This window comes from Filicampus tigris, chromosome 1 (genome assembly GCF_054856515.1).
Source record: "Filicampus tigris isolate MCC_2025a chromosome 1, RoL_Ftig_1.0, whole genome shotgun sequence".
NCBI classification, from domain to species: domain Eukaryota; kingdom Metazoa; phylum Chordata; class Actinopteri; order Syngnathiformes; family Syngnathidae; genus Filicampus; species Filicampus tigris.
The window spans coordinates 29,635,345-29,648,703 of NC_141217.1; the positions used below are offsets into that span (position 1 = coordinate 29,635,345).

A 13,359-nucleotide genomic window follows, 5' to 3' on the forward strand; every position below is an offset into this window, starting at 1 on the left:
CCGCCGTTATTTAACGTAATTTCCGGACTAGCCGCAACACCTGACTTTAGCCATAAAAACAAATTACACACATTGGCCGCTCCGCATTAACAGCACGTTTTTTCCAAGTTCTAACATGGGATATTTGTAAAGAAAGAGGTCACAGATAGATTTTCAAAAAACGTATTCACCTTAAATACCTGTAGATGCTCCCACCACCTCCATACAATGCTGAACGCAGCTAATTACACAGTAGCGTCCCAGTTCTCAGTCTCTCTTGTTATCACACGAGGCAAATTAAGCGGAAAGCTTTATCAGGCAATAGTGCACATACTGTAAGTCCGTGGCAGTGCAGCCTTTTCTCATTGTTTTATACGTGTTTGGAAGATGCAGGGGATGTCGCTCGATGGCCAGAAATGCTGTCCTGCGGGGCAAGCCACTAGTGCCTGTCGTCCGTTGCCAACGATGGTCCTGCAGAGATGGCTGTATTTATGGCACGTGTTCCCTATGCTCATTAAACTCAACTCAAGATGCTTATTTTCACTCCCAATTGCTACTTAAATAGCCGCGCACAGCTACATGTGTACACCTCTGCATTTCTCCCTCATTGGTGCGCTCTCCAACCACAAATAGCTGATGAATATTTAGTATGAGGGCGGACTTGGACAGTTTCGTCCGTTAACTGTGATGTGTTTGGTAATTTCATTGGTCAGATGTGATGAGACTGGGGGTAAATCTATTGGCAGTTTAAACAGTACTTATCGTCATTTCACTGCCCGCTGTCGCTCCAGTTTGTCAGCTAATGTCCACCAGAGGTCACCTTTTATTGTTCTACTACATACTACATACCACCTAACGCAATAAGCTAGTGCATAGCACCATCGCCTGTTGAACTCAACTCAACCTGCAGTCACATCCTGTTAATGGCAAATGTATTGGCTTGAATTTTACTGTAATTCCGGTTAGAGCACCATTAGCAGTGGAAAAAATATCCACAGAATAACCGCACCGGAATATAAGCCGCATGGTTCAAAACCTAGGAAAAAAGTAGCGGTTTATAGTCCAGAAAATACGATAAATACCAGTAGTCAGCAGTCCGCCCAAAGAAAGAAGAAAAAAAGACTGCCGATTATGTCTTCAACAGGCCACTCTCTGCAAGTTGTGTCATCTGATACTCATAAGCACACACCATCTGCCATTCTACCTAAAATTCTTTCTTTGCCCAGATCTTTAATTTTTAACTGGTTAGCAGAGAAACTGATTTTCTGCAGATTACATTTTACTCAAACGTTCGTTCGTTCTTCTGAGAGGCAAAACTAGAACATTTGTATGACATAAACCAACAGCAGCTCATCAAATTTGTTTATTAAAGTGTTTGCTCAACCTTTTATTCATGTTCTGGTCAGAAGGGTACACTGTTCCTGGCGCCTTTCACCCGCTTGGACCTCATCTGAATTCTTTGAATGGTGCTGCATTTGAAGACAAAGCCCTGTTTTGTTTGCTTGTGCAGCTTTCATTCGTGCAGTACAGCCTCTCGTGTCTATGAGGTGTGTGCGTGTGTGTGTTTGTGCGTGTGTGTGGGTGTGTGTGTGTGTGTGGTGTGTGTGTGTGTGTGTGTGTGTGCGTTTGGATATTAGCATACCGTGCAGTTATTAGATGTGAAAGATGCAAATTAAGCAACATGCGTGTGTGTGTGTGCTGGCGTGTGTCTGTTTATTTTGACGGGGGTGGGGATAGTAGAAAAAACAGGTGGATGTGGTCTCTGCAGACTTTGTCTTAATCGTGTTTTATCATTAAACTCTCAGCTGCACACACACATAAACATCTCATTTTCAAGGGGAAACCTGTGCCTCATTGTTAGGCAGAGAGGGGGCCCTGTGTAATTAACCTAGAAGACATCTGCAAACCCCCCTCGCATGCTCTCTCTTTGGTCTCTTAACCGCTCTTGCTCTATTTTACCTTGAACTTCATTCCTGGTGCAGAGCCATAATCAATAGGGTGTTGTTTGCTTGTAGATTGGCACAGATTCCCACCATTGCTAATACTGTGTGCATGTACACTCAGCCCCCCCCCAAAGAAAAATGTTGTTAGGAGCCATTATGATGTACTGTATGTAATTGATTTAATCCTTTGTTACTTTTTATTTGACTATTTACTTAAAGGTGTTACTTTTTATTTGACTTATATACTAAAAGGTGAAGTCGACCCAAACATTTTCTTTGCAAGAATATGTTGTATGCGCCAACACTAATCAAAACACAGCATTCTGATTAGTAGTGCATTTGTGGAATATGATTTGTCAACCAATCGTGGCTCATCTCCACAAAACAGGTGAGCTATGATTTGTTGTTATCTGAGCCCTGAGCATCTATGATGTTTTTTCACTCGACAGAAGTAATGACAAAATGGCTGCACCCTGAGAAAGCTAAAAACGGGTGGATTTTGCTGATTAACTCAATTTTATTCCACAAGCACAATATTAATCAAAATGTTTAAACTAGTGAAGGTGTATAGAACATATCACAAAGATTTTGGGGCGGGTTGACTTCCCCTATAAAGTCCCTGTACAGTTTGACCAACTTTTATTTGGCAACTGGCGGGGTCAAGGTATTATGTAAATCTTCCACCCCTTGCCACAAAACCGCCTATGTGCACAATTTCATTACAACACTCAAGCCTCTAGTTATCCATCCATTCATTATCCAAACCGCTTATCCTCACGAGGGTCGCGGGGGTGCTGGTGCCTATCGCAGCTTTGTTCGGCCAGTTGGCGGGGTACACCCTGAATTGGTTGCCAGCCACTATTTACAGTATGCTTGAGTTACATTTTTATTGATTTATATTTGAACATCTTTTTTAACAAAGCAAGTGAACCACACATTTTTAGTTCAGTTCCATAATTATTCCATAAATATATAAATAATCGAACATCTCTAACGAACACACATCTTTTCGCGTGCACTTGGCCAGAGCAGAAGCATTGATTTGTATGATTATGATGCTATGCTAAAGAATTTAACAATCATGGTTTCAATCCTTGATTGATTAATTTCTAACAATACTGATGTACATCCGGTCAACAATGAAAACATCTAGAGCCTTCTCTGTAAGATGAAATAGATTTGTGCCTTGTGGACACATTTTATGATTGAGTATGCACTGTGAAAATGTAACATGGCACTCTGAGCTCTTCTATTCACCAACCCTCATTAGCCTTTGCAGATACACTTAGCCTTTTTTTTTCTTAACTAACTCAGCTGCTGGTCATGTTCACTCACACACACACACACACACACACACGTGCTTGCGTGCACACATGCCTACAATTTCTTTTCACCGTCATTGGTAATAGTACTTCACTATTTACAATGTTGGAAAGGATGTAGGACTACTGGCCACTGTCTGGGAGGCATTGTGAAACTCCCACCTTTTCCCCACTATGCAGCAGCCGTGTGGCGTTATTCCACATCAAGACTGATTTTTAATTTCTTTAGTTATTTATATGACAATAACAACTCAAGTGAAAGTAGTTAAGTTACATTAAAGTAAGCCTATTCAGTTAGAAATGGATAGCTGCAAGGTGCTAAAGGAAGCGTGTCAGCCATTACACTGCTTGATCAGCTCGTTGTTATATTTTTTGCATTGCTCATGGCTGTAATGAAAGGTGTTTGGGAAGATGATGTAACGACAACTTTGTGAAGTATTCAATGACAGTGTAAGAAAGTAACAACTGAACATGAGTTTGAGGTGTTTTTATATTGATGTTGGTGCACAGCAGTATAGCAATATAGGGTATAATATCAACTTTGTTTGCTTGTGTGCAGTTCTCCATGGTACTCTTATAATTGCCATACACGTTTCCCTATTTGGTGTGCCAGTGTGAAAGGAGGCCAGCATGTCCGGTGGTGCTTTAATTGGCATGACTGAGGGCCAAATGATGGATGGAAGGCAGGGTGAAGACGTGTTGTCTCCGTCTCCGTCTCTCACTGGGTCTGTTTCACAGGCAATGACAGCCATCTGCCTCTTTGAGGGCTCTTATCAGTGCGCATTCAGTAAATTAATAGCTGCAGTCACTTGTGGGCTGTCTGGTATGTTTCCATGTGCAAGCTCCTACTGTAGAATTTTATACACACTGGAAACCCCCTCAACACGTGAAAGTCTTTACTCACTGGTCAATATCCGTATGAGTTCATCCTGCCATTATGTAAACAATAAATAGCCCCATTCTGTTGATCACTATAAACTTGAAGTTGTTACCTAAATAATGTGTTGAGTTAATGTCGTGAGATTGGATGAGTAGAACCTTGATTGCATCTTCCTTTCGGATAGCCCACTGGCTTGGCCGCTTTGGAGTGCTTCATTGTCTGCCTTAAGTGCATGCAAGTCACACAGAGAAAGGCGTAAAGGTGGCTGGGGAGGAGGTGGGGGCAATTCTGTCATACCGGACCAAGCCCAATGACAACCCAGTGGTGAGAAATTAAAAATATATTGGCGTTCAAACAGCAAAACTCCAGGCGACTGTAATTACTTTGAAAAGGGCTCAACTCAACCGATTAAACCGTACAAATGACAAATTAGTCGGGCCCTATTCTTTTTATATACTTGGCAATGTTTTCTAATCATTTCAATATGGTAGTGTATGTGAAATTTCGAAGACATATTTATTTTCACTTTGCAGGGACTTTAATCACCAGTTCTAGTGAATCAGGCAGCACAATAGTTGTTGCTGATCAGAAAGTTATGTGCATAAATGAATTACTTCGTTTATCAGTGAAAATAAGGCACACGGTGGCTCTGTGTCCTCCGCTCGTCCCATTGTCATTATGTCCTTCTGAAAGAACAAAAACAAACATCAATACAAACAAAAGCCAGGATGAATTTTGTTCTTCCTTCAGAATGTCAGTCACTCCATGCATGATTAATCATTTTCACACATTGATTATCTATTGACCAGCAGAAACCATGCAAAAAACAGCAACTACTGTATACAACAACTTGCATACTGTACGTGGATTCTTTGACAAATGTATAAATGAACATTTCTTTACATCACTGAGTAAACAGTTGCTGCTTTTGTGATGTTTGCTGCTCGTGGGTGCAAGGTGCCGTTGTCTAACCTGGCTTGTCCGCTTATGTGTTCACAGCTCCTGGGCTTTGTGTACGCCTGTTATGTTGTCAGCGCCATGACAGACGAGGAGGACAGTTGTGAGTAGTCACACCGCTTAACCCTCTTAATGCTTTCCACTATCCTTTCTCTCTCTTTTCCCAAAACCTCTGCCTACTGGGTTCGCTTTCTTTTTCCATACTCAGCCAGACGAGCCACGTCTATACACTTCCTTTGGTCTGTTCTGCCTGTTCCATGCTCTTCTTCCTTGCTTGTGCTGTCACCCGATGCTTCTGCCCCTCATATGTGCTCTGTAATTCTTTCTCTCACTTGTGTGTCTTTTGTTTGTCTTTTTGGCTTTTAATTTAAGGTGCCAGAAATGCACTTCCACTCAAGTGTGCCCCAAGGTCACATCCGTCCATTCTCAAATACAGATCCATTTATATGACTTAAACACAATTATCATGTTTTTGGCTCTAAACACCACCAGAATGGATTTGTAGCATAAACAAAATGTGCTTTTAGTGCAGATGTTCAGTCTTAGTTTGAGGGCGGGTACATCCAAATTAGGTGAACAGTTTCGAGATGACAACAGTTTGTATATGTGCCTCCCACGTTTGAGGGAAGCAAAAGTAATGGGACGATTGGCTGCTCAGCTGTTCCATGGCCAGGTGGGCATGTATGGATGCCAGTGGAATAGTCTTTATTGATGATGTGACTGCTGCACGTTGAATTCTTAAATGTTTCAGCAAATCTGATTATCTGCTCATGGTCAGCCAAATGCTTCAGAAATCATTGGATGGCAATTCATCGTGTAGATGGTCATTGACCCGAAGCACACTGCAAAAGCAACCAAATAGTTTTTGAAGGCAAAGAAGTGGAACGTTTTGCAATGGCCACGTCAATAACCTAACCTGAATCCGATTGAACATGCATTTCAATTGCTGAAGACAAAACTGAAGGGCAAATGCAACATACAAGCGGGACGTGAAGACAGTTGCATTAGCCTGGCAGAGCAAAACCAGGAATGAAATTTAGCGTCTGTTGACGCGTTCCAGAGGGCAAAGGATTTGCAACCAAGTATTAAAGCATCAGTGTTATTTACGGTTGTTCATTTGCCCTTTTACATTTGGTCCTTCAAAAAGTGAAAGGCACATATACAAACCGTTGTTATATCTACACCATTCAGCTGATTGGGATGTAAAAGTCTGCAGTTAAAGCATATCTTGTTTTATTTCATATCCATCGTGGTGGTGTTGAGAGCCCAAAAGAACATTGTATTAATGTCCCAATATTGATGGACGCCACTGGACAGCAAGTCAAATATGACCATGTTTCTTTGAGATAAATCATCCCAGTGTGTGAGTGTGTGAATTGACCTTGATTGTCCCTGTGCTAGGAAAGTGTGGAATAAAGGGTCTGGGGAAACAGCAGCAGGGCTGATGAAATGAGTCACATGAGAAGACTGAGAAACCAGAGAGGGACACTTGTGACAAATGACACAGCTGCTGTGACCTAATAGGCAGTGGGTCAAAGGCCGTCTTTGGTTTTAGCCAATCAGAGCAGGAAGAATTTGATCAAAGGGTCAACAGGAGTCATAAATATCTGATTAGCGGTAAGTCAGGACTAATAGCTTTGTCCTTATTCACAAAAGTATGCCATGTTCGTTTTAGGCACTGCTTTATGAAGGCTTTGGCTGGATGGTTCCTTGAGGATTAGCTAAGATTGTATAGCATTTCTCAGGTCGTGGTCGTGTTTGTGTGTGTGTGTGTGGGGGGGGGGGGGTCGTTATGAAGTACTGTACTGTATTTCTTGGACGTTTTATAAGATCTCTGGCTTAGGGCTATAATAATGTCAGTTCCTTTTGTCGAACACCCAAAAGCCCGATGTGATTTTTAAACACACAAACACAAGCTAATTGCATGTTCAGACAGTTCAGCCAGAAGTCTCTTGTAATTTTGTGCGGTCATGTATGTTCGTGTGGAACAGCTCAAATGACTAACGGCATGGTCACATTCAAGAGATCCACTGGCTGTGAGCAGTTCACATTTTACCCAACTGATGCCCCCATGCTTTGAGCAGAAACATTTAAGCACCACGCACTCCCTAATCAAGCCTTGCGAACTGTGTCATCTCAACTAAAGTCAGCGTGACCAAACCTAAAGATGCTCGTGTTTACATGACAATTGTTTTTCTAAATACAGAACTGTTCATCCTTCCTACAGTTCAACTTTGTGTAAACATAAACAGTGGTTATGCATTGGGTCAGCGAAGCTTATGGGTGCTGCTGCACTTTATAATTGCAGTACCCACATAGTGACATGTTTTTATCTGCAGTCGCTTAATGGAGACTATGCTCTGGATATAATTAACATCTAGTTGTTCTGTGATCCAGACTGAACTGCAGTAAGTTGCAGCTACATCATTTCCAACTACAAGCCCTTTGTTATTATAATCAGCTCCGTGTCATCGCACACACATCTCATACACAACCAGAAAAGGTGCTCTCATTTTCAATTCTCATTTGATGTGTAGATTAAAGCGCCTTTCTACAGTGGGCTCCCTTTCTGCCTCAGCAGTTCTCTTTCTCTTTACGTCTCCCTTCTCTGAAGACTTTCATGTTTTGTTGGGGTGGGGGGGGGGGGGGGGTTCACCTCCCTGCTGGCAGTAGCTATGGAGACGTTCTTTTTCTAGCATGTCTGCTTTTTGGTACTTTACAGATTAAAGTGAACATTTTTTCCACACATTGTTACAAACTTTTACATTGCTTTGTGGATGTAGCTGGTTTGGACTTGGGGCTCAAAAATAAGTATAGGCATAAAGCTAATTAATTATTAATCGACTGTAGGGGTGAAACGAGTCCCTGAGTAATTTGAGTACCTCGAATTAAAAAAATTATAATAATAAAATGGAGACTTTTTTTTTCTGACGCAAGTATCCGCTTAGTTACGTGTACGCCGTTGCAAGCTAACCGTAGCAACAGTTGTTCATAGTATTCATGACAGTAACATGGCGCCATTATTTTGTTCCCGGCAGCGTTTTTCGGCGTAACTGCTGACTTGACTCGTCTTCCAGACTAGTGACTGTGGTTGGGGAGCTTACATTGCCATCACAAACTTTTGCGACCGATGTCAACAGCAACATCGTCCTGAAATCAAGTTCAATCGCAAATTAAGGACGCTAAAAAGTGCCTTTATTATACTGACATGGTTATTTGCTGCCTGTTGCGATCATTTAGCGGCGGCTACAACATTTGCGGCTAGCAGTGTTAGCACCTAGCCGCTAAGCGAGCGGCACATATAGACTGGCGAGACTCATCTGATGACAAACGCTTAACATAAACACATATACAAAGAGACAAGTAAAAAAACAAAATAGAACTTAATCCTCTTTATAGTGAGTGGGTTGACAAAGAGGTCTTCCCCCTACGGAAGGAAGAGCTGCTACCTAGCTTCTTGTTAGCTTCTTACAGAAGTGATGATCCCCAGCAAGTGAGTGCTAACCACTGCACCGACGGATGAACGTCCACATGGTTTCCACCCTTGTCCATGGTAACGTGTCATCTATTGGTGATGGGGCTGGGTGATGAATCAAAATTTAAATCGTGATTTGAATTGGCATATTCATATAAAGAAATGCATGCAAGAATAAAAAATATCTGCAATTCTTAATGCATAAAATAGAATAGTTATGTTTTAGTAGAGCTGGGCACTCCGTCCCAGCGACAGAACAGATGGACGGACGCCCATTTTGTGGATGGTCAAACGGAGAACGACAACTCTTTTAAAAGGGACGGACTAAACATGGATGGAGGAAGGTATTTTCGTCCGTCCCTCTGATTGTCGAACTGGGTCAAGTCCTGGCTGACGTGATGTGTTGGGTTCTTTTAAAAAGCAAGACTTCCTTGCTAAGCCTGCACAACACTGGAGTGCTCTTTTTCATGTGCATTCCCTCCCTGCAGTATTGTTCTCACAGGCATAGTCTGCCCTTTAGTGGATGCCCACTTCACTGACGAGAAAGAAAAAAACACAGCCGGTAAGTGGATGTGCATTGGAAATTAGCCAGCTATCGTCATATCACCCACCCCTATGTAGTTGTTTGAAATACATAATGTGTAATTGTCCTTGTTATGTTTAGTTTGACATTAAACTTTTGCTGGCAGTGGCAAAAACAGGTTGAAGCCTGAACTGTTCTTTGCTGTCAAACTGCTGCTTATTGTGAAGCGAGTTCAGTTCACTGTCCAAACAGCACTCTTAACTCAAATTTTTGCTTGCAAGTCAAAACAAAAGATCAGCTAACATGACCCGTATCTTAAAAATTCATTAGTTGGGTCACTCTTAGCTCAAGACACCAGTTTGCTAAATGTGTGTGTGAGTGTGTGTGTCTGTGTCTGTGTGCGCATGCTAATCTAGGAGCGTGGCTGACACCATGTTTGTGTAGCATGTGAATCTTAACACACTTATCGGTGGCTCGCAGACACACCGTCAGCACAAGTGGAGGGGGAAAATCCTCTTTGTAAAGTAGGTCAGAGAGTTTTGCTGCGGAGTGCCGGGATAAGATCACTTGTTGGCGCATGTCGGCTAATTATGTTTGCTGCCCTGTGTGCTGAGTCATGTTGCAGAAAGTCCTTCAGAAATGTGAAACTGGACAGATTGGTGGGTGGATATAAAGCAGGTGGGCAGTTGTCCTCAGGTCATAATGATGTCAAAGGTTATTCACCACTTGTTAAGTGGCCCAACGGGTGAGTGGTTTGCACATCCGCCTCACAGTTCTCCCTGTGCCTGTGTGGGTTTTCTCAGGGTACTCTGAATTCCCACGTTCTATAAACATGCACGTTAGGTTGAATGGAAACTCAATTATCCTTAGGTGTGAATGGGAGTGTGATTGGTGTTTTTTGTCTGTATGTTTTGCTGCACAGCTTGTGTTCACCATTAGTGTTACAGCCCCCCAACATAGATGCCATTTAGTGTCAGCATTAAGTAAGCAGACTTACTTACAAGGTCAGCTATGTGGTCAATACACAATGTGTAATTCTTTGTTTTATGTTTCGTGTGACAGAAATAAGATTAAATAAATTAAATAAGAAGTATAAGTATTTCCATAAAACTTTTGTATATCCCGCTTGAAACATTGTGCCGTCTTAAGCTGCTTATCTGCTCGTTATCACAATTTCTCTGCAACGTCTTGTCACGACTCGTGGTAGTCCGTGTGTTTCGTGTCAACGTCATCCTCCCAATATGTCTCACACGTAGACGCTCATACACCTTGCTGTCATGGTTCAGTATAGCCGTCTAATTTCCAGCCAAAATGTTTTACAGCAGTACCATTACCACCATTATATATATATATATATATATATATATATATATATATATATATATATATATATATATATATATATATATATATATATATATATATATATATATATACTAAAACCATGTGCAAGTGATTAAGTGCGTTTGCACGTCAGATGTCTCTGCTAGGCTAAGCTAATACGTGACAAAATGGCGGAACAAGAAAAACCTCATACGAGCGCAGCGAAGTCAAAGTGTGAAATCTGCTCGGTCTGTAACCATGTCACTATCGCTGCTGTGGCGGTCCGGCCCCCGGCCGCTTGGGGTTTTGATTATGTGGCCCCCTGAATAGCCCAGCCTTACAGTAATACATTACATTTACGCAGTAGCTAAGTACGTTAATACACTTACTGAGCCTTACTGAGCAACGCGTTCCAAAATTCCAAAGAAGGTGGGACGTTGTGTTATGCATGAATAAAAACCGAATACTCTGATTTGCAAATCATGTTCAAACTATATTGTTGACTTGAATACACATCAAAGACAAGATGTCAGTTCAAACTGATAAATGTTACTGTTTTTAGCAAATAATCATTAAGTTAGAATTTTATGGCTGTAACACGTTCCAAAAAGCTGGGACAGGATCATGTACCACTGTGTTACATTATCTTTACTTTTCACAACAATCAATAAATGTTGATTTATTGACAACGTCCCAACTTCATTGGAATTGGGTTTGTATTTCTCTCCTTTGTTATGAGTGGGACCCTTCTGTGGTAGCATGGCAAAAAAAGTGAATTGTACGATCTTAAAGGCGTTTGACTTCTAAGGTGACACCTAATTTCCATTCTGTCACTGTTGTCCTCACTGTTCTGTTGAAGCATGCTTCAAAGAGAGGGTCAGAGTTAGACAAACAAGCAGCAAGCTGTGACGGTGTGATGAAGAGATAAAAGTGAGTCAGAGAGGAAAGGGCAAGGCCCCTCTTGCAGCTCCCTGTGGCATCTGACCCTCATCCTTCAAACCTATCAGTATTCAGCAGATCACTGCCTTTGCTTATCGGAATGGGCTTGATCAGGCCTGATTGTAGTTTCCGTGGCGGTCATCATGTGTCTGTTACCCCGCACTACCACGCCTACCACTGTTAGGTTTGCAGGATATATCGTCCCATTTTACCCGTGAACGGAAGCGGCTGTTTGACTTGTGCTTTGATAAATCACATTATCATCAGTTCCAGTTGTTCTTTCCACTTGGCGTTTGCGTGGGCCTAGACACGCAGCTGTTTTATATGCGCCCCCTTTAGCCTAATCTCACTGGTCTCCCGTCAGTCAAAGCACACATCGTGACCCACACCATCACACTTCTCCCTCCCTCCTTCACCGCCTTTGTACATCAGCAACATCACAGAGGCTTTGCCTTCATCTCCAAAAATGTCTCTCAGCAGCAATTTTTTCTCCCTGCTGACGCGGCCGCCTCTCGCTCATTGGCACCTCACCCCTAGTCTGACCTCCTAAGCGAGGAAATAAACCGAGCGGGTTGAGCGTGCGCCATGCGGCCGAAGGTCACCTCTGTGCGTGAGCGATAAAAATGCAGAGGCAGTTTTGACAGCCGGACAGCTTCCACCTGTTTCCAAGCTCCCTCGGGCAAATGCAGCGATGAAAGGAAAAGTGATGTATTTTATATTCTTTTTTCATGAGTGTGTTTGTGTGTGTTTGTGGGTTACTAAAAATAGATGCAGTGGTGCGTTCAATAAAACAAAATGGTGTTTTTCCACCATTTGTGTTAACGTATCCATCGCTTCTAAAGCTACGACTATCAACCTGAACTGTTGGCATGTCAACAGCATTTTGCACTGTTTGTGAGCAGTAACCTCATGAACATTACTGGGGCTATTAAGCGCTCCTATCTCAAATTTCTGCTTGCAAGTCAAAGCAAAAAATGTATGTAAAAAAAAACTCCCAAACTCAGTCAGGTCACTCGTATCTCAAGGCACTACTGTGTTTTGCTCTCATCCCGCTGCCATCTTTGTGTATTATATCTGTTTTTGCTGTGTTGTCATGTCATTCCCCATTTTATTGTTGATATTGATTACTTGTCCTGTTTTGTTTGTCATTTGAATTCATTCCATAAATCATGATTTGTTTTTGTTTTTCCTTTATTTATTCCAGTTGATTTTATTGGTGGATTTGAGCCATTCCCACTCTACCATGTCAATGAGAAACCATCTCATCTCCTCCTAAAGCCCGGGCCCCTGTAAGTACGGATGTGTTGTCAGCCAGCCTTATGTGTACTGTATGTGTGTCCGTCCAGGTTTTGCAAAGGACACGATGAGCAGGTGCATGTGAATATTCCCCTCGCTTTTAGTGCTTGCTTACATTTGTCACTTTTACGCCAGGGTTGCCTCCCTGCCTCAAGGTTACATATTCCACCCCACGCCCCCCACACACTATTCATCAATCAGAGCAAAAGTTTTCTGATACACTTTGAAACATAAATGAGAAAAGGAAATGACACTCACTCACACAGAATCGGGAAGTTGGACTGTGTGGTGCAAACGATTGTTTCACATAACCCTGCTTGCGCTTGTATCCTGACTCATACAGTCATCTTCCAGGCGAGAATGTGTATGGGTGTGGCGTACTGGCACTCAAATACAGTCAGCTTTATAAATACTTGTCCCAATATTTATGGACCTGACTGAATATCATAAGGAAAGCCCAACATTATATTCAAAAGTTAATCCATCATTTTGTTCGCCAGACTATTTCTAATCCTCCTTACTTTTAGTACCATATTCCAGTAGTACAAGCAGTTTCAAGATCAGAACAAATAGGTACAGTGAAGTATATACAACTGTCTTTGTATGATAGCATCCATCCATTTTGCAAACCGCTTATCCTCACTAGGGTGTACAAAGAAAATGACCTCATTCAGTAGGATGCTAATCTAGAATTCAAGAGCTCATCTTGGACATTGTCTTGA

At 42.0% G+C, this 13,359-nt stretch overlaps 1 protein-coding gene across 2 annotated transcripts in view; it reads left to right on the top strand.

Moving 5' to 3' along the window:
- The window catches only part of nkain4 (sodium/potassium transporting ATPase interacting 4), a 56,797-nt gene that overhangs the window by 37,489 nt on the left and 5,949 nt on the right, over window positions 1-13,359 (top strand). Inside the window, exons 5-6 of one of the 2 annotated variants that reach the window (XM_086030914.1) lie at window positions 5,124-5,184; window positions 12,546-12,630. In XM_086030914.1, coding sequence (XP_085887040.1) covers window positions 5,124-5,184; window positions 12,546-12,630 — 146 coding nt within the window. The remainder of the gene's footprint in view (window positions 1-5,123; window positions 5,185-12,545; window positions 12,631-13,359) is intronic. The other variant, XM_086030921.1, reaches the window with a different exon arrangement.